The 26508-nt window shown below is 46.6% G+C and overlaps 1 protein-coding gene across 2 annotated transcripts in view; it reads left to right on the top strand.

Moving 5' to 3' along the window:
- PALM3 (paralemmin 3) overlaps positions 1–26044 on the top strand; it is a 56903-nt gene extending 30859 nt beyond the window's left edge. The window contains exons 3-8 of one of the 2 annotated variants that reach the window (XM_061613871.1): positions 2882–2962; positions 3967–4091; positions 6097–6217; positions 11911–11941; positions 18480–18587; positions 22369–26044. In XM_061613871.1, the coding sequence (XP_061469855.1) occupies positions 2882–2962; positions 3967–4091; positions 6097–6217; positions 11911–11941; positions 18480–18587; positions 22369–24728 (2826 nt within the window). In that variant the 3' untranslated portion in view covers positions 24729–26044. The remainder of the gene's footprint in view (positions 1–2881; positions 2963–3966; positions 4092–6096; positions 6218–11910; positions 11942–18479; positions 18588–22368) is intronic. The other variant, XM_061613872.1, reaches the window with a different exon arrangement.
- The last annotated feature ends 464 nt before the right edge of the window (positions 26045–26508 follow it).

The following is a 26508-nucleotide window of genomic DNA, read 5'->3' as shown; positions in this document are numbered from 1 at the left end:
GTATATAAATTCAAATAACAATAAACACTTTGGAATCTACTTTGCATGATTTTCCTAATTTCTGAAAAACAGCACGATTCTGAAAAACCTTTGAGCGAGAGAAATGTTTATTAGGGTTGTATTCAACATAGCGCTAAGGTGAATATACCATCAGCACAAGGATCTCTCCTTGAGCAGTGGAACATTTCCACCCATCTCCTCTCCAACCCACTGGAGCAGATTTGGGAATGGCTTGGGAGGAGGAGTGAAGGGAAAGTCCCATTGTACTAGCCTAATTCTTGTGCTTTCACAATTATTTTGTTGAATACACAACACAGAGCTGTGATGCAAATTGATACATCTATATTAGAGAGGGGGGGAAAGATGTGAGTGACATCTTAAATGAAACTTAAATGAGTACTTGAATGAAACTTTTTGTTGTTGTCTGACTGTAAGGTCAAAGTTACCAGAAAGTAGCGTCATTGACTTGGCTAGTGAAAATATGCATAGGACTGCTATTCTTGGGTAAGGTTAAATTTGAGAACTTTTAATATTCGCAGCAGCACATGCAGATTGCAATCCTAGTTATATTTACCTGAGAGTATCTCCACTGAAAATACTGTGGCTTACTTCTGTGTAAATTAGAGTACCATGTATATAAGCCATACTTTTATGTGCGCACATCCCTGCCATCAACCAAGATGGTGGCAGGGGCATCAGCCCCTTAGGAAAACCTTGGCCGCCATCTTGTTTGATGGCAGGCTTGCACCTGCAGCACAAACAACATTTACATCAAGGGAGAGGGAGGTGGGGCATGCAGGCGGGCGTCGTGGAACTGCGCGGCAGTAGGGGGATGCCAGGGAGCTCCCTCTCGTGATCCGTGGCAGGGAGCATTACCCACCCACCCTAAGGAGGGGCCCTTCAGGGGCCCTCAGCCAGGGCCCAACCTGGCCACCCTCTGGTGCCGACCCTGATTGGGATGAGCCTTTTTAAGGTATTATATTCTGACTATGCTTATGTAATTTTTATTGCTGTGATTTTATTTTGATTTTAAATCGCTTTGGGATTTTTATAGCAGGAATTGATATATACATTTAATAAACTTAACCCTAACCTAACCTAACCTTGCAGGATCAAGATCCTACAAACTTAGGATCCTAGAATGCCACTACCAGTCCAGAATAAATCACCCTGGCCTCAATGGACAATTGACCAGAATGTCAAAATATGCAGTATTCAGTTGTTACATATACTTAGGTTTGGTTTTTGTAGAGGATGAGTTTAATGAGTTATGGCCCCCTTTAAAAGACAGAGGCACCATTACATAAGTGTTCTGGGACTTCTAACTATATTAAGGGGTGCTAAGGGGAGAGCTACTCAGGAGAGCAGAAGATACTTAAACTGCTGAGGGAGGCATAGGTGGAGGAGCAGGACTCAGGGCCTCCAAGCACCTGTTGAATATATCCCTCCCCTCTGCAAAAAAAACCCCTTTCCCTTTATTTGCTTGCTTGTTTATTTCATTTACAGAACTGATGGGCAGGCCTATACAACTTGCTTTCTGGTTGGGTTAACATTTTAAATCAGCCTTGATTATATAGGTAGAATTGGAGGGCATTCTTATGCTAAAGTGAACATCAGAGTAACATTCAGGTAGTATTAAGTGGGCTGCACAGTGACAGTGTGCTCCTAATCAGAGGCTGAAAGTTAAGGAGGGATTCTTCTACTGTTTCCAGTACCTACAGATCTAGGAAGTGTTACAACTCTGGAAAATGACTGGAAGAGGTTGGTTACTGGTGTGTTTGAACTGAAGAGACTTATAGAGGTGCCAGCTCTCCAATATCAGGGTATAGGGGATCGTGTCCCTCCTCGAGTGGGCCTTCACCAATTCCATCTCCAAGATTTATAAACAAAATCCCAAGGACAGCACATAGCTGCCTGGCTTTCAAGGCCATGGGATATCATTAGAGCCTGATCTGTCTGGTTGGAAGGGAGGCTCCCATGGATTTAAAAAATAAATAAAAATGGACCTGAAGGGAACCAGCTCAAGATTTAAAATGTTCAATTTATTTTCCTAAGTTTTCGTGTACTAGGGCCCATGGAAGTAGTCTCACAAAAGCATATGCCACAATCTGTAGGGCTTCTAGGTGCCACAAGACTTTGTAGTTTCAACCTGCCCAGACCAGCCAAAAAGGGAGGGGGGACAGTAAAGGCCTCTCCCAACAAACCTGGAATCTCTCTATTTCTCACTCTCTTTTAAACATTCCCCCCAAAATCTGGAACAAAGTGAAGGAAAAATTGTAGCTGGTAAGCCTGGTAGGGTTAAGGGGGCAGGCCCTTTGCAGCCAGGCAGTCTCCCCGCTTCCTTCCTCCCCCCTCCAGCGTTTGTTGCCTTTAAAAGGGAGAAGCGCTGGTATAGTTACAGCATCCTCATGGGGTGGCATTAATGGGCTTTTTTTTCCAACCTGTGGAGAGAAAGAGAGAGCAGAACCGGAGAACCATCAACAGAGAAGGCAGCGCAAGGAAGAACCTTCCCCCAGCCCCGCGGCTGCTGGCTGCCTAGGGATAGCGGAGTGGGCGAGCAGCATCTCCAGGCGACACAAAGGAGGGGAAGAGTGGAGAAGAGGCGCGGGGTGTGTGTGTCTTTCCCCTGCTACTCTTTAATCTAGATGATGCCGATGCTGGTCTAGGGACGGCTACTTGAGGCTGAGCAGGGGCCCGGTCGGTACTTCTGGGGTCAAGTCCTCAGCGCGATCAGACAGGCAAGCAGGCACGCTGTCTTGTCTGCCACCCACGTGCGCTCGGTACCGCCCTGCCTTCCTCCGCGGCGGGCCCTTTGTCCGCCCCTCTGCAGGGCGGCTCCTGCCTCGCCTCACCCCCCCCCCGTCCCTTTGCTTTGCTGCAGGAGCGGCGCCGGCTGCAGGAGCGTATCCTGTCCACCCGCCGGGAGCTGGAGGAGGAGAGACTGCGAGCCCAGCGCCTCAAGGTAACGCCCAGGAAAAGAGATGCCGGAATGGATGGACCAAAGGATGGACGCTGGGATGCAGGAGTGGGAAGATGAAGGAGGAGGAAAAAATATTGGGGGGGGGGGAGGGAATCTCTGTGGGATGGACCAGTGTGGATGTCAGTGTGGATGTCAGGGGCTTCTGGGGTGCATGTCAGCCAGAAGCCCCTGGGGCTGAGGTGGAGGTGAGTGGAGATGGTGTGCTGTGAATTACACCCACGGACAGGAGGCAGATCCACACCCACTCACACACATGGCAACAAGGCATGGGTTTGCATGCAAGCTTTTCTTTTTTGGCCCACATTTTCACAATCTTGTGCAAATGGGCACTGATCTCACAAGTGTGCAATCCACACAGGAGGATCGCTTGTGTGCAGATGCTTGTGCCTCTGTAAGCTGAAGGTGTGGGAATCAAGCTCTGATTGTGTGACCCTTTGTGTGCAAATGTTTGACTAGTGTGGATGATGCCTCTGTGCGTGTGTGTGGTATGTTTGAACAACTGCACTAATGGGTGTGTTCAGCATCTGCTGTACCACATACCTTCATTATTTATTTATTAAAAATATTTAAACCCTCCATCCTTACAGATTCCAGGATGGTACAGAAAAGGCATGACCAACTATCACAGCAAATACAGAAACGCGCACACACACTTCAAAACAATTAAAACAAGAAAGCAGCTGACAGGCCAACATTTAAAAATGCCTGAGCAAATAACCTGACACTGAAAAGAATCTACTGTCAAGTGTTTCTTGTGTAACTGTGTTTGTCCACATACCCATATACGTGGATGTGGTTGATCAAATAAATACATTATTCTGAATGTGTGTAAGAATGATCTCGTGTGTGTATGTGCCTATATGCATGAGTGTCTGATTATAAGTCAGTTGTCTTGTCTTTATGTGTTCCTACAGACCACGTGCCTACATCAGCATGCATGTCGAGTATAGGTTAGCTGTTAAATGCATTTTCTAATCTCTTCTCAGAGGAAATCCCTGCGTGATCAATGGCTGATGGAGGGAACATCCTCACCCATGGATGACAATGATCACATGTCTTCTGTTTGGGAGGCACAGAATCACATTCAAGAATTAGAGCAAGATCTGTCCAGGTGGGTGGGTGGTGCAGGGTGGTGATGGAAAAGCATTAACAATAATTCACTCAAAGGGGTTTCACTTCGCATGGTTTCTCCAGCACAGAGTAGCCACTTCTTTTTAGAGCTGCACAAGTGTCACAGCATTCAAAAGCAATTATTTGTAGCAGCTGATTAAGAGGTGCAGTAAAACTGGCATCAAGATAATCCTGACTATGGCTTTTCTTCCCTTACCTCTCCTACCTTTGACCATCTGAAGGCCTCCTCCTCCTTCAAGCAACTCTGCCCCTTCTCCCTTGCCAAACACCTGCATGATGTCGCCACCTTTCTTACTTCCTTGCAACCCCTCCTCAAAAGCCACCTTTTCCATGAAGGTTTTGGCACATCCCAAGTCCCCATGCCATAGTAGTGTAAATAAATCTAGTATATGTACCTGAATGAAATACGTAGTCTTCCTTCCCCTCCCCTTCTTCTTTCCCCTGTGTCAGATATTAGATTGTAAGCCCCTAAGGGCAAGGACTTGTCCGCTTTACTCTCTAAAGCACCATGCACACAGATGGTGATATTTACATAAAGCACCACCACCACCACAATAATGCTATTCTGGTTGGAGCTGCAGATAGAAGCTGATGATGACATCAAGGTCCTTGGAGGTCATAGAGAAGGAATGTTTAGCTGGTACTTTGTGTCCCCCGCCTGCCTCTGTGACTTCTTTCCAGAAGAGAAGATGCTTGAGACTAAAAAAAACCACAACAACTCAGGACAGAGAAGCCTGAAACCACTGCCTGGCCTGAGGGAGCTGGAGTGAAGGAGGGTGGGGGTTGGGGGAGCCAAACTGAGTGATGAATCAGCAATGCTCCTGAGGATTAAATCACCCTCTAGGAACAGCAGCAAAAGTCCACAGGCAGTGTAAAAGTGAAAACTAAGCCAGTGGGGTGGGATGGGGAGTCTCCAGCAGTCCCGTTGTAAACGTGGGGGTCTTTTCACACCCAGGCACACAAGCAGGCAGGATTTCTCCAACCAAAAGATGTCAGAGAACAATTCTTGTGCACGGCAGAAAGTCCTCATGTTGTTCAGCTCATTCAGCTACAAAGCACAGAGAAGCAAATTGTTCCCGTAATAGACACTGAAAGATCTCATTTAAAATCACGCTCAAAAGAATTAGATGCTTCTGTTTTTTAAATTTCTACTTTGTTGTATAGCCTAGCATTTTTCAAAAGCAGATTGCAAATAGAAAGAGGCAATATGATAAAAATGCAATTAATACAGTAATAAATCATAAATCAACATCAAATCAATAAAGCAGCAGTTATTTAAAACTAGTCCATAGCACTTAACAGCATGCAAATGCCTTTAAAAAACTAAGTCTTAACCAGCTTTCTAAAAATAAGTCATGAACTAGCCTGGCAGGTTGACAGAATGAGGTGACAATCAGCAAGAATCCTATGAGCCATACTTCAGAAGGTGAAGGTAAGTTTTTCTCTGCAAAACTTCCTCAGATGTTCTTAAATTATGGGGGAAAGAGATGGTCCTACAGATAGATTTCTATGGCCATGATGGGGAATTTTGTAGTTCGTTGGACTGGGGGGGGGGTGTCTTTGAGTAAAATCGAAGAATACAGGCTTGCAGCAAAAAGGTAGGCCTTTACTGGATGACAAGTGTATGCTTGGTCAGCTATCAGTAATCTAGATGTTATCAAAGCATGTGTTATAGTGATTAAGTCAATCAGTCTCCTGTGAATAGAGCCCTAGTTTGCATATCTCTGTGCCACAATAAGTAGGCAGATTGGGGTGAGAAATCTGTCCTTCCAGATGTTATACCCCAGTTCTCATTGGCCTCAGCCACCATAACTTGTAGCAGGCATAATGGGAGTTATTGTCTAGCTATGTCTGGAGGGCCACACTTTCATCAGCCCAGATGTAGATAATTGGTCTCAGGCCCATGTGCTTCAAGGTGTTTCACTCCACAGCCTGTCAAAGGCATGAAATGTTGTCCTTTAATGGTTGTTTCTCTCTTTCTGAAGCCTCCAGTCTCAGATGCAGCAGCTGGATAATCCAGAACTTCACCAAGGACGGCGACAGCGAGAAGAATATGTGAAGGTTTTGAAGGAAGTGAAACTGTCTTCACCAGATGGCATTGGGGAGGTATTAGTAGATTCTGTTGTACTCTCTACAGCCATAGGATTTCCAAGCAAGTTCAAAATTGGCTATCTGGCACAAAATTTGGCATTTTGTGAATTTTGGCATAAATTTTTAAAAAGTCTTCTTACCCTTGTAGCTGGAGAGAAGAACTTAAATACACAGACAATCGCCTGATTCTCATGACACGCTAAATCAAACCAAGGCTTAGTGTGAATGTGCAAGTGTGTGGGCTCTGGGAGAGGAGATTGTGGCCACTTTGCTCCTCCCCAGTCATTCTGCTGCTGAGCTAAGCCGTGGTTTGGCTTAGCTTGTCATCTGAAACCCATTTTGTGGTTTAGCTCTCTCCAGACTATGAACTGCAACCAAGGTTTGTCCTATAGTTTACCGGTTGTGGTTTGTCTGGGCAAGCTAAACCACAAGCCCAGGCTTGGATGACATGCTAAGCCAAACCATGGCTTATCACAGTGCAGCACAGCATAGCAGCAGAATGATCAGGGAGGTGTAAAGTGGCCACAGTCTCCTGTCTGGGAGCCCACATACTTGTGTGTTTATGCTAAGCCATTGTTTGGCTTAGCGTGATGTGTGAACCAGGCCAATAACAAATTAAGTTCCAAAAGCCGGGACTTCATTTATTCAGGCAACAGGACATAATGATCAATGCTTTGTAACCTTCTCTGTCTTTCTTGGAATTTGCTCCTATAGCCCATCTGCCCCCTAATGTCCATATTCTCTTCTCCTTTTCTGCCAGGACACACCAACATTTTTCAAATTCTTTTAGAATTTGGATCTTGGAAGCAGAGTCATTTCTGCTGTAGTTAATATCTAGATGCACCTCTGGTTCATCATTTAATAGAAAAGCTACATTGGGCACAGATGGTGATGGTTGTAAGTAGTCTCTTTTAGATAGAGTTCAGAATCGTGGGCACAACAAAGTTATGTATTTTTATCAAAGTGAGAAACTGTTTGGATTTTCAGTATAAAGATGGTGTATCCTGATGATCTTAATGGGAAAAAAACACCTATATAACCTGAGTGTTGTTTTTAAATGTAACTTGGTTGGCATCTTCCAAGTCCATGTGAATGATATGCAGATTTGATTGACTTGGTACCCTAAAGTACATAAAGCAGCCACAACCTTCTCACTTTTTGCCTGCACTCTTAATGGAAGTAAGTGCCACTGGAGTAAGTGGAGCTTACTTTAAATAAACCTACGTAAAGATCAGGCTTACAAGGTAGGTTTCTGCTGTAAGTGTTGGTAGTCATCTGGAACTGGCCACTTATTTTTATCCCATCAGTTAGGGCCTTTCTATGAATTCCATCCTCAGAGCTACAAGAAACATAGGCAGCTGCCTTACAGCAAATCAAGGCACTAGTTCCAAGATCTGTTAACCAGAGGTGTGAGTGAGCTATGGCACCTCCCTGAGAGCTTCACCTTCTCTTCTTCAGGCCTTGGATTGCATTGTTACTGACACAGTCACTATTTGCTGCTGAGTTGTTCCTTTTCCCAAGTGAGTCATTCCGAAGACTCACCCAAAGGGAGATCCTGACCTGTTACAGAGTTGGAATGGACCTCATCTCATCCCATTGCCACAAAGGCAGAACCAGGCCCCCATAGATCAAGCTATGAAATCCAGACCATAGTGGGCCACAGGCAGAGACAGAGAGAAATACTTGTATGCAAAATAGCCATAGCTTTCTGACTTTATCTGCAATTCCAAATGAAGGAAGTTGTACTGGACTAAGTGGAGGTTACTTCCAGGCAAACCTGCTTTGGATCAGGCTGTAGAGAAGGGATGGGGAAATTATGGCCCACCAGGTGCTGCTGGACCTCAGCACCCATCACCCCTGACAATTGACCCTGCTGGCTGAGACTGATGGGAGTTGCAGTCTGACAACAACTGGAAAGCTGATATAGAGCAAATTTATTATTACAATTTATTACCCACCCTTCACCCAAAGGTCCCAGGGTGGGTTATAACAATTTTAAAATACAACACTGAAAACAATTTAAAACAACCTAAAGTCACAAAATGCCTTGTAGCAACTGAGTCATGATAGACATTTTAGAGGAAAGCAAAACTCACTTGCCAGTCTGAGCCCGCAATATAAAGATCACTCAGACCCTGGGAGTGTGCACCAACACTTTGTCACTTTTTTTTTTAAATTTCAGCTTGCTCTGGTTTATTGCTAATTTTTGTGTGTTTCCCACACAGATAAGCCTCCTCCGCTTAGGATGTGGGCTCAGTTGGCCTGTTGACTTACACTCATGTACAGGCCAGCCAGTAACTCTGGTGTGTTGTGCAGAAGAAAGAGGGGAGGGGACAGCCCTGTATCCAGGGTGGAGTAAATGGGTGCACTGCCTCCCCCAAATCGAGCTGTACTTCACTCCACCTAGGATTTACTTGGAAAATTGTATTTTTAATTTGTGACATGACAGACGATGACAGCCTCCATTTACAGAATTTAAAGAATGACAGGAGCAGTTTAAGAATAGGACCCTCTGAAAAGTCAGTGAATAAGGCTGGGTGAGTGCACAACAAAAGCTTCCTCTGAAGAGCCCCCCAAATCAGCTCACTCAAGACCTTCCTTGTCTGAGGGTGGATTCTTCATGATCTTCACAATCACCTTATGATGACTTAAATGATCCTGGAGAAAAACAGCCTGTATAGTAATATGACCCTTGAAGAGTTAAATATTAGATCTTTGAGCTTTCCTCAGATTAATTTCTAATCACTTAGTCCTTTATATAGCAACCAGTTAAAACTTTTCTCCTTGATTATTCAACAGGAAAGAAAATCTAAAGGTCAGGAACAAGACTAGAAAGAGGAACCCTCAAGTAGGAGTTAACAAACACACCCTGAAGTATTTATTTTCTCTCTGCCCTTCTCTAAATGTGGCGCTCGCATCCTTTCCACCTGTGTGTGTGTGTGGGAGGAAATTGGCTGGCACTATGCACCTCCCCTCTAGTGCCCCACCTAGAAATGTGGCTGCCCCAACTAAAAGAGCTCAGAGGGGAGCATGAGCAGCAGTGTACTGACAAATTCAGAAGTGCAGGGTCCCTTCGTTGATAGTCATGCCATGCCCCCTCACAGCCATGCCCCCTCGCTTGCTTGCTTGCTCTCCTTCATCATCTCCATACTCCTTAGTCCTTCCTGTGCACTTTCTCCCACAACAGACATTCCTAGGAGCCAATCAGCATGAAAGGGGAGTGTGTTAGCTACTGAGAAGAGTCTTCTCAGTGGCCACCTCACTTCCTTTCACTCTGATTGGCTCATGTCAGCAGGAAAGGACAAGGATGCATGTTATAATATTCTTCTCAGTGGCTAACACACTCTCCTTTCATGCTGATTGTAGGACACTGGATATAAGAGACCCAGCTGGGACCTTGCTTCTAAAAAAGTAAAGGGTCTAAGACCCTCATGACCCTAGACAACTACACCCCTGAGCTTGAGATGTCTCCATGGGAATGTAAACACTCTCCCTCCCCACATAAATTAGTGCGAGGGGGGGTGATGATCAGGTCTGGTGCCAGAGGGAGGCCAGGTTGGGCCCTGGCTGAGGGCCCCTGCTGCTGAGAGGGGCCCCTGCTGCTAGGGCTGGGTGGATGTAGCTGCCGCTCCATGATCTACGCTAGCATCGGATTGCAGAGCAGGAGCTCCCTCCCAGCCAACCCTCCCCCTGCCTTCGCCATCAGGAGGTGTTTTCTCAAATTAATTGTGGGTAGATTAGTACCATTTTAATGAAGTGCTCAATCCAGACAACCAGTCACAGAGCCTATTGGATGTTGTGGATAGCATGTTGGACTTAGAACAGGGAGACAAGGGTTCAGATCCCTGCTCGGACATCATGTGCACTGGATGACCAAGGGGAATCTGTCACTAAGTCTCAAGATAAGGATGGCTTTATTTATTTAACAACATTAAAAAATAGAGAAATCTCTAAGCAGATTACAAATATTTAAACAGAAGTTGCAATGGGTTCTTCATCTGTAGTATTAACCTGGCTTCCCCCCAGCTTTGTGATTTCCATGAAAGGTACACTTCCTGTTGAGTCAAATATTGGGTCATATGTCAGTTTTGCCCCTTCCTCCATGTTTCAGGAGGACCGCCTTTCATCCTCTTACAGTGTGAAGCTATAGATATCTACTCCAAAGTAAATCCCACTGAGTTCACTTGGATTTACTTCCAGGTAATGCAGCCTTAAAGAAGTAGATGTTTTATGTGTTCATCTGCATTTTTTAAAAAAATTGAAATATTTTTAAAACAGAAAACTGCTCTGGGAATTGGAGAAAGAGATGCCTTGGTGATGCCATGGGTAATGGTGAGTGGGCATTGTGCAGTTGGTGCAACATGTAGAATGTCCCCCACGCCCACCACCCAGGGTTTGACCCTGGAGAGGTAAAGTTGTATGTATATTGAATACAGTGACCGAGCTCTCAACTGGCCTTATATATATCTCTGTGTGTTTTAATGCACATTTATTAAAGGAAAGAAGAACAAAAAAGGGAAAAGGGGAAAAAAGAAAGAAAAAGGAAAGAAAACACAAGAGAAAAACAACTGTCAGCTCACATTAACGTTACAATAAGCATCAGCACATGCATCTTGATTTGCACATACAGATTGATATTTGCCATCCCAAATATCTGAATAAATATCCAAGCAAAGTTGGTGTTTATTAAAAGAAGCTTCAAATGTAGCAAGAGCGTTAATGTCCTCAGACCGTTGCATAGTAGCTGGTAGGTATTTATCCTTCCAGGCTGTTAGCAACCATAAAAATCCGTTTTTGTTGTCCTGCTGTTAATCCCCATACCACAGGGATATCATTTAAAAATACATGAACATTCCATATATCAACAATTTTACCAATACAGTAGGGCCCCACTTATATGGCAGGTTAGGGACCAGACCCCCACCGAAAAGTGAAAGCCGCCGAAAAGCAGAACATCGATGAGCTGTAGTGCGGGGAGCTCCAGCTGCCAGCGCTTGGCCCCTGAAGCTCCCTGTGCAACAGCTGATAGATGTTCTGCTTTTCTGTGCTCGCTCGCTCACCCGCCCTCGTTAGGGTGGGGGAGTAGTGCTCCCCTTCCACGGCAGGCTCCCTGCCACGGATCGCAGGGAGGGAGCTGCCTGCCCGCACGTGCCTGCTCGCTCACTCTCCACCACCTCCCTCACTCGTCCCCCCTTGCCTGCTCGCCCTCCCCCCTGCCTGTTCGCTCACTCACTTGCCCTCCACCGCCTCCCTTGTCCATCCCCCCTTGCCCGCTCACCCTCCTCCCTGCCTGTTCGCTTGCTCGTTCTCCACCACCTTTCTCGCTCGTCCTCCCCTTGCTCAGTGGTAAAGCACATACGTTGCATGCAAACAGTCCCAGGTTCAATCCCTGACATCTTCAGGTAGGGCTGGGGAAGAAGACCCCTGGAGAGCTGCTCCAGGCAGTACAGCGTCTGACACGAATAGAGTTGGACCAGTGGTCTGACTCAGTATAAGGCAGCCGCCTACATTCATACTTTGCAGGATTGTTGTGAAGATAAAATGAGAGAACCTCGTGTAGGCCATTGTAAGCGCTTTGAAGGAAGGGTCTAGTATAAATATGATTAATAAAATAATCTGAGAAAGAACAAAAGCCATCTCAGTTTTTTTTCCTTACTAGTGATCTCTTTGGAGTCTGTTGCCATAGAGTTTCTTTCTTTCGCTTTCAGGTTGATGAGACCTCTCCCTCTTCTCCAGAAGGTGAGTCATTATCTGTTTTTGGGGATATCCTTCTCACAGTGAACACAATTAGCTTGGGAATCCTTCTGCAAGAACTCCATTGAAATAAATGAGAATCACTCAACTGTCCAGTTGTGATCTTCTCTACCATGAAGGTCAACTCCGAGGGTCAGCCTTAGGGGTGGGTGAGCTGGGTGGTCGCAAAATGCAAACACAATTTGGGTTGGTCTTTCACAGTCCAATCCACTTGCTGTGTAGCTTGGAAGAATTTGGTAACGTGTCTCTGAGCATTTTGACAAATTTGTAGGGCAGTACAATATCTCAGAGAGGTCAGATCTCCTGCTCCCCTGCACTATAGCTGCCAAATTTCCCTGCTTTGTAAAGTTTGATAGAAATACCTATGGGCTATAGGTATGTTCTTAAACTGCAAGGTTTTTTGCCTATTAGTGAATCTCTCTGCTTTTTAATCTGGGAGATAAGAAATGGGATCCTGTGCAAGCTTGCTGAGAATGGATTGATCATTTGCATACTTACTGAGTTCAGTGGGATTTACTCCCCTGCAATAATGTTTAGGGTAGGTGAAACTGACCACAGGGGATGGGGAGAGGAGGAGGGAGGGGAAGAAGGGCAGAGGGGAGGAGGGGATGGGAGCAGGCAGGAGGGGGAGGGGACGAGAAGGACAGGTTTGATCATTTGCACGTTTATTGCATTCAGTGGGATTTTTTCCTGTGCAATCATGCTTAGGATAGGTAAAACTGACCAGGAGGAAGGGAAGGATGGCTGGAGTGGGCAGGTAAGGAGGAAGAAGGAAGAGGGGAGGGGAGCAGGAAGAGAGAGGAGAGGGGAAGGAGGGGAAAGGCAGGTCTGATCATTTGCATGCTTATTGAGTTCAATGGGATTTACTCCTATGCAATCATGGTTAGGATAGGTAAAACTGACCATGGAGGAGGAGCAGGGGGAGGGGAGAGGAGAAGGAAGAAGAAAGGGAGAGGAGCAGAAGGAGGGGGAGGGGGAAAGAGGGGATTGGAGGGGGAGGGACAAAAGAAGGTGCAGGGGAGGGCAGGTTTGATCATTTGCATGATTATTGAGTTCTGGTATTTACTCCCATGCAATCATGCTTAAGATAGGTAAAACTGACCATGGGGAGGGGGTGGGAGGGGACTGGAGGGTGAGGGGATTGGAAGGGGCAAGAAGGAGGGGATAGGAGGGAGGAGAAGGGAGGGTGGGTTTGATCAGTTGTATACTTTTTGAGTTCAATGGGATTTACTCCTACGCAATCATGGTTAGGATAGGAAAAACTGACCATGGGGGAGGGGGAGGGGGAAGGGGAAGGAGTGTTTGGAGTATTGGAGGGGGCAAAGGAAGGGGGAGAGGAGGAGAGGTTTTTATAATTTGCATGCTTATAGAGTTCAATGGTATTTACTTCTGTGCAATCATGCTTAAGATAGGTAAAACTGACCATGAGGAGGAGGAAGGGGAGGGGGAGGAGGAGGAAGGGGAGGGGGAGGAGGAGGAACGGGAAGGGGGGAGGGGAGGGAGGGGCAAAGGAAGGGGGAGGGAAGGGGCAAGAGGGAGGGGATAGAAGGGAGGGTGGGTTGGATCTAGGGTTGCCAGGCTCAGGGCCTGAGAATGATTCTGTATCTTTAAGAGAAGAGAAAATTCAGCCAGGTACAGGTTTTCTTGCAACACTGTAATGGGAAAAACCACAAGGTGAAATTCTCCCTTCCCCCTACACAACTTTTAAAGATACAGAAGACCTCTTGGAGGCTGGGTCTGGCAACCCTAGTTTGATCATTTGCATACTTTTTTAGTTCAGTGGGATTTATTTCTGTGCAATCATGTTTGAAAATGGAAATGGAAATGGACTGCCTTCAAGTAGACCAAACTCATGGAGACCCTTTGAATAGGGTTTTCATGGTAAATGGTATTCAGAGGAGGTTTTACCATTGCCTTCCTCTGAGGATGAGAGGCAGTGACTGGCCCAAGGTCACCCAGTCAGCTTCATGGCTTTGTGGGGCTTCGAACCCTGGTCTCCCAGGTTGTAGTCCAACACTGACCAGGGGAGAGGAGGGGAGGAGATTGGTTGGGTGGGCACTGGGCAGAGGGGAAAACCTTTTCCTTTCCAAAAGGAAAACATTGTGAACAGTATCATTGCTTTTCAGCATTTCCCCCACCTTTTTATTCTACAGCAGGCACATGTAGCCTCCCACGCAAATTTAAACCAAAGCTGTCGCTGGCCACATCCACACCAGGCCTTTATTTCACTTTGGACAGTCATGGCTTCTCTCAAAGAATCCTGGGAAGTGTGGTTAGTGAAGGGTGCTGAGAGTTGCTAGGAGACGCCCTGTTCCCCTCACAGACCTTCAATCAGAGTAGCTGACTGTTAAACCATTCTCTCAGGGGAACAGGAGTCTCTTAGCACCCTTCACAAACTACACTTCCCAGGATTCTCTGAGGGAAGCCATGACTGTCTCACATGAAATCAGCATCTGGTGTGGGTGTGGCCCCTTGATTAGGCAAGCCCAGCAGCTGTGAGGCTTTTAGATCACTGACAGTTGGTTCTTACTGAGCATGCCCCGCGTTATCATAGGGTTCCAGCCAAGATTTCTTAAATTAATTAAAAATCAGCCAGGCATTTTTTAACTTTTAAATTGCAGAAGATGAAGGTCAGAGTATGGGGCAACGTCAGTATTAGGATTACAGGTACTCCAAAAGGGCTCTGGGGTTTTTTTCTCTCGTTTTACACTTTGAACTCTCGATTCTCTCTGACTGTTTTGTGTATCGCCATGAAAATTGACAGGGTTGTTAAGCAAGCGTTTCTGTGTTCAGGACTATAAGTTTTGTAAGGTTTTGTTTTGAAATGAGCTTATGGGAAGCACCAGAATGGCATGGGGGGTATTTTCAATTTAACATTGCGGAATGTGAAAAACCCACGCTGGCTATAGTATACAGCCACTCTTGTGGCTGTATAATATAGGCCTACAACTCCATGAGAGTCATCCTTTGAGAGTACCCATATGACAGAGACTTCATTGGGATCCTAGAACTGGAGCTGGAGTGCACTGAAAGGAGAGCAGCAAATAAAAGGTAGCTCACTCTGGGCCCTTTTCATAGACATTGCTGAGGAAAAACCTAGGAGTAGCAGGGCCTGTTGGCACTGCTGTGTCTTGCCATCCTGCACAAGCCATACAACTTGGTAACACTGCAAAGCCGCAGGGCTGCCCGGGAGGGCGGCAATTGGGGCAATTTGCTCCAGACCCCGCCACAGCAAGGGCTTCCCTGTCTCGGTTCCTGTACATACCATTGGCCCCTGTCCTGACAGTGCCACATGACACCAGAATTCTTGGTATCTTGTTTAAAGTTTTCATAAAAAAAGGAAAAGGTATATTTAGAGTGTAAGATGATACTGAATCTCAACATTGAATTGTGACATAATGGAACTTTTCCCCAGCCATGATGAAGTAAATATTTTACATAGTTGTGTATAAAGCTGAATAGATGCTAATATGAAGCTTAAGATAGTTGTAAAAAGAATCTTTGGAAGACTGAAAGAGAGGGTATTGCTTATTCCTAGGCCCGCAGCCCAGCTGTAAGAAGAGGCTAAATCAACCACGGGAAGATTAAAATCTTTATTTCTGGATAGCAATAGAGATAAGATTAGTCAGGCAGGCTTATGATTGGCCCAGGCCAATTAGCCCCAGTTATAGAGTTTGTTGTAAGGAGAGGAGCAGGGAAGGCTTTGAGGAAGCATTCTGCGGCAGAGCAGGCACAGAAAGAACTCCAGGCCTGGCTGGAAAAAAAAGGTCAAGGAGTGAGTGAGTGAGTGAATGAATGAACGCCACCTAAGATTTCCAGGTAAGGTGCCACGGGAGAGCAATTTTCTGTGGCGTTTCCAGAGGGAAAGATATAGGAGTGGTGCAAGGCCAGGCCTTAAGGAAGGAATCCTTCCTGACTGAGCAGCAGGCCATGTGTGAGGCTGAGCCTCAGGAAACAGTAAGAAGCTCTGCCAGAAAGGGGTTTGGAATTTGGAGGAGGTACTCAGAAGAAGCACAACCGGATCCCTATTCTCTTATTCCCATGTAAGAAGAAATGAAGTGCATATATCATTCTGCTGGATCCCAGGGCAAGGAGGAGCTGCAGGCGAGAATTCTCACACGTAGTTCATGCATGCAGTAATTCTTGCATGTACCCTACAGGCTTGTACATATATGCATAGGGCCTTGTAGGGGGCAGCAGCAGAGCTCCCAACATCATACTGGCATCAGGCCCTGTCAAAGAATTGGTCCCCTGGGGTCCCTTGCCCTCAGCACCCCAAGGGGGGTTCTTTGCTTCCGAGAACAGTCCCAACTCCTTTGGGTCTCTGCTTCCCAGGCAAAACCCTCCCTCCTTCAGGAGTAATTACTCAGTAGTACTGCCACCAGCGCTCTTCCTGGTTCCTTTCTCTGAGAGAAGGGATCTCAGAGACCTATGTGAATTCTAAAGGGACTAGATTTAGAATCCTTAGTTTCAAGCCAATACACACCATTTATAAAAGGATAGTTTATTTAAAAGTAAACAGAATGGTATATACAAACGAGAGTGCAGCAATTTGTTTCCTTAAAGCTAATCACCCTCAGACAGGTTACACGAGGTACATTGGCATAACAAAAGTGAGAGGTTCAGTACAGAGCATGAAAAATAACAAAGAACTTTCTAAACTAAGATCCTATACTCACAGTAGAATAGCCTGGTTCCCAAACGGCTTTTCTCTGTCAAACTTCAGGTGAGTTTAGGTAGATGGCAATAGGGAACAAAGACTGAAGGAGCATCCTTCATTTTTATGGAGTTTATCGGTCAACAAGGAGGGGGGAGACAAATAGTCATATTCCACCCCTGCCGTGATCCACTCCTTTGAAGCCTTTGAAGATAAGGGAGCTAGACAGCCCCACCCAGAGGTCCTGATCTACAACACCCCCTCTTCCTGACTTTTGATCTCAGGAAGCCGATAAGGGATAACAGCTAAGGTTCAGTTGCATCTTCTTGCAAGGTTGCAAGTTGTCTGTCTGACACTGAGCTTCGCATCTCCCCCAGTAGGGAGTCCTAGGGAACCACAGGCTCCCAGAATGCTCTCTGGTTGACCCATTTCAGCTTGACCAAAGTTAGCTATTCTTGACAGGCCCCATAAATCTTCTGGGTGGCCTTGCCACCCTGGGCTCCTGCTGGGAGGAAGTAATAAAACTGATCAGGGCAGGGGACTCCTCACTCAGGGCACTATTTATCCTAGGGCCAGCCCTGAGTCCCATCCACACCCCATGAATTCACATTCCATCCTGTTTTAAGCTACAGCTTTCCCACTATTTCCACTTTATCCTGTCTGTTTTTTGCAGCCCAGTTGACAGGACTATAATAAGACTAAAGCTGTCCCTCCATTCCCCAAGTGTATTCTGCAATTTACTATCTCAGATGTGTGTTGAAACATTCACACTCACCCAACTGAAACCTGATATCCAGCAAACTGCTTGTTTTAAAGGGCCAGGCTTTGAGGCTAGAGTAACTTGGAATGGACACAGTCTGTGATTTGTTTTAAGAAATGGTAGGTGACAAAAGTTTCATCTCTTTATCCATTCTAGCTTGTTGGCGCAACCTTGTAGGGTATTCAGATAAAGAAACAGTCATGGGACTTTTTCCAGGTTATTTTCTGTAACTACAGCTTTGGAAGGCTTGTCATTTAGGCAACCTCTATCCCACCTTTGGCCATCCCAGAACGTACTCACTCTACCCAGGCAACTTAGATCTGCTTTTGTCTGTTCCCCCTTCCTATCTTGTTATCACATTTTCTTTCCTGCTAGTGAAATTAGAAGCCTCTGCAAAGTCCGTGCTTTCCAGGCCTGCACAGTGTGATCCACCAAGCCCTCCCCCCCCAAAAAAAACCCCCAGCTATTGGCCGTTGTATTGGGGCCTGCAATTTGCCTTTTAACCCCCTTTTATTTACAGTCCCAATAAGGGAACATAACCAGGAGGCTTGTGGAAGCCCTGGTGAGTCACCATACACAGAAGGTGGGTTGGCTGTACATGCTGCTTAGAGTACCATGTTCTAGCAGAAATGGGCTTGTTCTCAAAGATATGGGCCAGTATGAAAGTGTAGTGCAGGGATGGTGAACCTGGGGCTGTATAGGTAATGTCCAATGCCAGGTCTCATCAGACCACGAGCAGTGGTCAGAGATTATGGGAGTTGGAGTCTAGCAACATCTGGAGGGCCACCCTTCCCCATCCCTGGTGTACTTCCTAAGAGACGCTGGTAGTATATGGCACTGCTTTAGCTTGTCTGAACACAGGTCTGCTTGGTCTCAGGGATTTACTCTCCTTCTGCAGGGGCAGGGCTAAAATCTCAGGGTGACAGGGCAAGTTATCTCTGCCAAGTCTGCCCACAAGGCTCCATCCCAAACAGCCAGCCACAAGAAGATTAGTACCACTAGACTTCATTCACCCTCTGAGCTATGATTCACTAACCCGTCACACATACATCACCCCTGAGGACCTGATAATCCAGTCTGAATGTGACCTCATAAATTCCTTGCAGAGAGAAATGGCACTGAGTCCAGGCTTGAGTTGGCTCCTATTCCACCCAAAAGGCCTATACGGATAGCAGCCAAAGAGAAACTTCGGAATGGAGACCTATCAGGAGTAGGTGGGTACTGCGATTGAGTAAGGCAGGGGTCGGGAACCTTTTTCAGCCCAAGGAACAACCTTCTGGGGGGCCATATGCCAGAGGCAAATGCAACAAATGTAGCATTTACTTCTGTACATTAAGCTGGCTTCTACAGACACTCACCCAGCTCTGTAACCTCCATCTAGGCAAGCACGAGGCGTTATCAGAGTTGAAGAACACCTTCCAGCCAGGATAAAACACTCAAGTGTGTGGGGCAGGGCCAGTCACCTGTGTGGCCTGGGGAGGGGATTCCTGAGGGCCAAACAGAGAGGATTGGAGAGCCCCATGAGACCCCTGGGCCTGAGGCTCCCCCTCCCTGGGGTAAGCAGTCAGGCCAGGCACTTAGATGGGGTCACAGGTTTTACCTCTAGCCCAAGCTTCCACGTTCAAGTGGAGCAAAAAGTGAAGCAAATTCATGCAAACATGGACTTTGGAATTCAGAATGTGGCTGAAATCCTGAAAAATCACAGCTTTCATTGAAACGCAGGCTTTTTGCTTCAAAGGTAAGCTTTGAAAGGTGTGGGGTGAGATCTCTCCATGGAATCTCAGCAGAGATTTACATTGGTTTACACTGATTATGAGCCAGTACCTCAGAATCCTTCGTAGGCTCTTATGTCACCTCATAGTTGGCAGAAACAGAGCCAATGATTCATAGTGTGCATGTGTGTGTTTGTGTACTCCTTTCAAAGCGCATCTCTGTCTGGGTAATTTTAGACTCTGGACAATGGTCTTACATGCACTTCAATAGATAGTATATGTGTATTATAGGGGTGGGTGACCTATGGCCCTCCAGACTACAATTCCCATCTTCTCTGACCGTTAGCCATGCTGGCTAGGGGTGATGGGAGTTCTGGTTTATTTATTTTTATATTAAAAACTAAATATAGTAAAAATCTCTAAGCTGCTTACATAAGAACAATACGAAAGCAAACAACATTCAATAAAATTTCCCAAAAACTAGATAAAAACAAAAACACAATTGTATATCATAAATAAAACAGCACTGTACAAAACAAAACATTAAAAAAATTAAGAGTCAGAGTCCAGGAAAGTTTGGGTAAGCATATACGTTTTAAAGAGACATTTAAATGTCATTTCTGTCTGCACCTCATGAATTACCCAAGGGAGGGCATTCCAGAAGGTGGGTGCCATCACGAAGAAGGCCCACGTCTGTGTTGTCACTGTTGTTGTGTAAATTTGTATATTTGTTAAGCAGAGAATAACAGCAGTCTGAAATGCGTGTGTGCCAGTCTGTGCGTTTACCTAAGAAAGCAGGCTTTTACCCTGCATTGAGATCACTGAGACTTAAGACTTAGTAAAATAAGAAAAGCTACTTTATTTATAGAAATACATAGTAGATCTGAAGGCATACCTAGTTCTAACTAACTAAGTTGGAGGCACAACGCCCAGGCTTGGGAGTTGCCCTCATGGCTTAGGAGAGAGAGAGCAGAGACAAAAGGTGTCTCCTCTCTCCCAGACAGTCGAAGAAGAGAAGTGAGCAAAGGGGCAGGTAAGCTTCCTTAAAACATATCAGTCTAACAACGGAAGGAAGTCAGTCAGAGCATCACAGGTAAAGGTAAACAAAGCCTATCCATCTGGAGGACCCTCACTCTCTCTCCCTTCTGGAGCATCAACAAAAGAACAAAACAGGAGTTGCTCTTGCCCCACTTGCAACAGTCACCAAGTGACAATCCTCTGATTGTGGAACAACAAGCAGGATCTCTTTGGAAGATCTTAAAGGTCTGCTTGGTCTGTACTAGGGGAGCTGGTCTGCTAGGTAGCCTAGCCCTAAGTTTTATAGGGTTTTATATGTCAACAGCAACCTCAAACTCAGCTCAGTAGCTAATAGGCAGCCTGTCCAGATCTTTCTGGTATAATATGTATAAAGCTGAGTGTTTATGTGGGTCTACCCTTGTGTCTGGTCTGGAGGCTCCCAATGGTACAAAATGCAGCTAGCCTGTTGATGGGGACAGACATTACTTCAGTGCTTTGAAAGCTTGCATCAGCTGCCCATATGATACCAGGCGAGGGTCAAGGTTCTTGTATTAATTTACAAGGCCCTTAAAAACTTGGGTCCAGGATATCTTAAGGACCATCTGATCCCTTATATCCCTGACTGATTACTGTGACTCTCTTGGCCGTCCCCCCTGGCTCAGAAGCACAGTTTGTAATTAGTAGAAGCTGTGCTTTCAGTGGAGCAGGCCCAAGCCTGTGGAACTCCTGACTGAGTTCCCTTCTTGAGCACTGTCCTTGCTGAACTTCAGGCACATGGCAAAGACTTTCATACTCCACCAGGCATTTTAAGGTAGTGTTCAGTTTTATGATGACTTTTTATTGTTTTATTCTCCGTTTGGTTTATTTTTTATGTACATTGCTTAAAAATGCTAATGATTAAGTGATATATAAACACTATAAATAAGCAAGCAAGCAAGTTAGTAGCTGCATTTTTCACTAGCTGCAGCTTCTGAACCAAGTGCAAGAGTAGCCCCACCTACAGTGCATTACAGTAGTCTAACATGAGGTTACCAATGTATGACTACCTGTCCAGGAACGGTTGCAGTTGGTGTACCAACCAAAGTTGGTAATGGGCATTCCAAGTCCCTGGGGTCACCTGGGTCTCTAAGTGACAGTGATGGATCTAGGAGTACCTGTAAACTACGCATCACCTCCTTCAGAAGGAGTACAACCCCATCCAGAGATGGCACACAACTTGATTCCTGGACCTGGGAACCGTGCATCCACAGGGTCTCCATTTTGTCAGGATTCAGTTCATTAGTAGCCCAGGACTGTATCTAGGCACCAGTTTAGGACATACCCGGCCTCTCCTGATTACAAAGAAACAGAACAGGGTTGTAGTTCAGCAACATCTGCACGACCACTGGCTAGCCACCCATGGGGTATTACTTCAAAATGTGGTAAGCCACATTTAGTGCTGTGCTTCAGGTCCTCCCTCCTGTTCCTTGTGCTGAACGGGGCTTTTGCACTTCTGCCCCAAAGTCCTTCCCTGACAGCACCAACATGCTCGGGAGCAATGACTGAATCCGATGGAGGCCTTCCTTACATTCCAGCCATGCTCTTTTTAGTTGCATCCACTTCACATATACAAATGGAAATGGACTGCCTTCAAGTTGATCCTGACTTATGGCTACCGTATGAATAGGGTGTTCATGGTAAGCGGTATTCAGAGGGGGTTTCCCATGGCCTCCCTCTGAGGCTAGTCCTCCCCAGCTGGCTAAGGCCTGCTCAGCTTGCCACAGCTGCACAAGCCGGCCCCTTCCTTGTCTGCAACTGCCAGCTGGGGGGCAACTGGGCTCCTTGGGACTGTGCAGCTTGTCCATGGCTGCACGGGTAGCAGGGCATGTAACCCCTGAGCCACTCACTGTGGGGGTGATCTTTAGCTGGCCCTTGACACCCAGGAGACAAGAATGGGGATTTGAACTCACAGACTCTGGACTCCCAGCCAGGCTCTCTTCCCCAGGAGCCTTGGGAACTATAGCTCTGTTTGACTTCTGTAACAGGGAATTCTAGCACCCTCGCCAAATTACAGTTCCCAGGATTATTATTTTTTAAGAATGCCTGTTAGATAAAACTGGTATACAAGCAATATGGATCTGTGGCAGGGATCTGCTTGGAAAGCAGAGACCAGGGACCAGATTTACATCAAGAGACCTGCTTTCTGGTCCAGCTTCCCTCCTTTAAAGAAGGGGAATATATCAGAGGACCTGAGTACCTGACATCATGTTATTTTTGTTCTCCAAAGGTTTGTTTGGCAGGGAATGTAGTCCTGAAAAGGCAGAAGTCAAGGTGAGCCCCATGGCTGAAGAAGATGGAGACTGTCAGCCTCAACAGGGGAGTTCCGAGGCTGCTCCTGACGTGAAGCCAGCCTGGCAGAGCTTGGATCCTAGTGAAGCCATTGCCAGCTGCCAGAGCAAGCCGGCAGTGGAGGAGATGGTAATCAGGGACCACTTGGGCCAGGAAGTGGGCAGCATGGACGCTGTTGGGCAGAAACAGAGATCCATTGGGAAAGAGGAAGAGTTGGAGGGCCACACTGATTTAGGCAGTGGGAGTGAAGAAGAGAGTAGGCTGAGCCCTCCTCACAGAGCCTTGAGTCAAGGGAAAACCCCTGGAGCTACAGAGAGACAGGTGGACACTGAGCTTGGCAGCCGTGATGGCCCAGAGGGAGAGTCCCCCACTTCTCAGGATTGTCAAAGTCCCTCCAAGCCTCTGCGGGATGAGAATAGCTGCTTTGATTCTCCCAAGAGGCAGGCAGATGGGAAGCTGGAAATGGGCTCCCTGGCCAACGAGGCAGCTTTGATGGGAGGAAGGCAGAAGGAGCTATCAGAACAGGGTGCCAAGGAGGCAGAGCCTGCCCAAGACATAGCAGCTGGCTATGCAGAACCAGTAATGGGGGGACAGGAAAATCAAGTTAGGAAGCAGGGGCTGCAGGAGTCCTGTGGATCAGAGGCAACCATGCTGGGGCAAGGGGGAGAGAGTAAGGAGTCTTGGCTGGACCTGCCCAAGCAACCTCGTCCAGACCAGATCCTCCCTCAGGAAGAGGCCAAGATGTCACTTCTAGATCCAGCCAAGTCATCATCGTCACTGTCAGGCCCTTCTTTGCAAGACCAGATCTCATCTTTTCAAGAAACTGAGGGTCCACTCCTAGAGTCAGTGCTGTCATTGATACCAAATCAGAGCCCATCAACTTTTTCTCCTTTGCAAGAAAGGAAGGAATCTTTTCTAGCCCTGGCCTCATCTTCACAGCAGGAGTCCCTTTTAGATCCAAACCCACCATCTCAGCAGGACCATCTTTCCTCTTCTCCAGAACAGAAGCCATCCTCCTTACAGGGTGGAGTCAGTTCTCTGCAGGACCAGATCCTATCACCTCTATGTGAAGCACAAGGGAAACTTCTTGACCAGATCCCAACATCTCTGCAAGAACAGAGTGCTTCTCTGCCAGATCAGGTCCTGCCACGTTTTCCAGACCAGTTCACATCTCTGCCAGGACAGATTCCTTCCTGTTTGCACAAAACAGAAAGATCCCTTGAGATATCAACAGCTCTACAGGGCCAGGAACGTTCTGTGCTGGAGGCTAAAGAATCCTTTCCAGACATAGTCCCCTCTTTGTCTAATCAGCTCTCTTCTTTGCCTGATCAAATTACTTCACTTCAAGAAGCGGAGGGATTGTCCTTGGAAGAGATTCCAGTAACTCTGCAGGATCAAATACCAACAGCTCCAGAGGCCCAGATTTCTTCTCTGCCAGAGGCAGACATCATTCTTCTAGACCAGATCCCATTCTCTGTGGATGAAGATAAACATTTACATCCAGGGGAGATTCTGACATCTCTGCCAGACCAGATCCCACCAGTTCTGCAGGACCAGAAACCCACGTTTTTGGAGGATTCAGCCCTTTCTTCTCTGCAAGAGGCGGGAGGATCACTTACAGACCAGATTCAGGCATCTCTACCATGTCAGACTTCACCCAGTCTCCTTGAAGCTAAAGGGTCACCTCCAGGACAGGCTCAACCAACTCTAGTGGAGCAGATGCCAATCCTTATGCAGAGCCAGGCTTCTTGTCTTCAAGAAGTTGAAAAGTCTCTTTCAGTAAAGCAGATCCCCATCTCTCTTCCAGAAGAAATGCCTACACTGTCCGGCCAAGCCTTGTCCCCTAATAAAGTCCAAACCCCAACACTGGAGGAAACAACAACAGCTCCAGATGCTTTGCCCTCATACAATCAAGACCTTGGCCAACGCTTCCGGGACAAGAATGTAACAGTGGAACGTCAGGAGCTGAAAGAAGGTGGAGATGGCAGCCTGGCTGCTGTAGAAGAAGAGACGAAAGAAGTCCTGGAAAACCTCCATGCTGAACAGCAGCCTTTGCTGAAGGAGCCAAAGGCTTCAGCAGATGCTCAGGACATGTCTGTAGGAAACTCACAGCCCAAGGCTGGGATCTTAAACCTGCAGGCAGGCACAAGCCAGGATGCCCCAACCTACACCACCACCTCTGCCAACACTGCCTCATCATGCCAGCTCCAGTCTGTGGCACCCCACCAAGGGGAAGGCCAAGAGCAGGGGCAGAGCAGGCGTAAGCAGAAGTCTTGCCAGTGCTGCTTGGTCATGTGAGCCTGGCTAAGATGCCCTCCTCAGGAACAGGAGTCACTGATCTAGTCCCAGTGGCAGACTTTGAGATTGGTAACATGCCCTGCCAGTAGTCTAGTGTAGCACATGCCCTCTCTCTCTCTCTCTCTCATTCCCTGGGAGAACACAGATGCAGATTGATGAACCCCTAGAGGGCTTGGTATGTCATGAATAGAGGAATTGTTTAAAGAGTGGATTTGCCTCTCCACCTGTATCTCCCAAATCCTTTACCTGTTGCCCTGGAGATGGTGAATGGGAGGGAGAGAAATGGAGGGCTCAAGCTGTTTGGGAGGTTCCAAGTGTTCTCTATATGCACATAGTCACACATGTGCACTTACACATGGACACACAATCACAACACAAACACTCCTCCACATACTAGCAAGTCCACATTGCTGTTCACACACCATCATGCATGGATGCATGGACTTCACCACCCTTTCCTCCACTTACATTTCATAGGTATGTATTTCTCCCTACTTTGGTGTGCATTCATATGCATAGTTAGAATACACATATCCATACACAGGTGTTGTAACATTCAGACATAGATACATACATACAGTCACATACAGTATTTGCTCTTGTGGCTTGCACTGCATCAGTTCACTGGGAAACCCACAGTTTAATGTGCCAGTACAACAACACATTTCCACATGCCTGTACGTAACTCACATTGGGCTGGACACAAAAGCTACACATATGCATGCAGAACTTTTGACATCTACAGTCTCCGCCGGTGCCTGAATCCCTCTCCAAGCTTCGGCGTTACTCACCAAATCCATCTGGGCACATTCCAGAGACACTGAGCAATACCTTCTTCCCTTTGGTACTGTCTCCTGCACTTATGCTCAGGTGCCCCGGCTGTACCATGATTGACTTTGCAGCAAATGTTCAACACTGTGACACTTTGGGCAACAGAGGACTTCCTGCCAGCAGAGGCTGGCAATTCAGAGACTGCTGGAACTCTCTCCTTCTGAATGTGGCCTCCCAACTTAGATCTCACATGATGCAGACTTTATGTTGTCTCTCACACACAAGGACATACGGAGAGACCTTTCCTAACTGTGATCCCTTCATTCCTATAGCAATCACTGGGTCTGTGCTCTAACCAAGGTGCAAGGACCCCCAACCCTCACCACCACTTCCCCTCCTCATGACTGTTTATTCTATGCACTTTGTTTTAATTCTGATTAGATCACTTCTGGTAGGGCCACCACCAAAGTCAGTAAGGGCCTTTTACATGGTTAGTTCCTGGGCGGTACTGAAAGATTCTCAATTAAAGTCAGATGTAATGGCAAGCAGGACCTCTGCCTGTGCTTGGGGTGAGGACATGGGTCTTGTGCTCTGGAAAGGTGCAGTTCAACAGGAATGTTCTGCTTATCAGCATCATACTAGCAACCAGAGCTGAAGAAGAAGCATGGCCCAGATGGCAGGGCTACTGGAGGGGGGGTGATTAGGGGCCTTGGGAAAGAAGCAGCAACTAAGGGCTGCTTCATGAATGGCTCTTCCCCCAATATGGGGATTATCATCAACAATAAACACAAAAGCTTAGCATTTATTCACATACATGATCTCAGTAGCACTTAACAATAATCCTGTAAAGTAGGTCAGTATCATCCCCATATTTCAGGTACAGGGGAGGTGGGTGATGGTGGAAGTGTCCAGAAGAGGAGCTGCTTGCTTAAAGCCACTTGGTGAGTATATCCACTACAAACATGTCTTTGTTTTATTCCAGTTATCTGACATTGGCTTCCCCATCCAA

The sequence above is a fragment of the Rhineura floridana genome, chromosome 3 (genome assembly GCF_030035675.1).
Source record: "Rhineura floridana isolate rRhiFlo1 chromosome 3, rRhiFlo1.hap2, whole genome shotgun sequence".
In the NCBI taxonomy this organism is placed as follows: Eukaryota; Metazoa; Chordata; class Lepidosauria; order Squamata; family Rhineuridae; genus Rhineura; species Rhineura floridana.
This window is presented reverse-complemented; position numbering and strand designations above follow the sequence as displayed.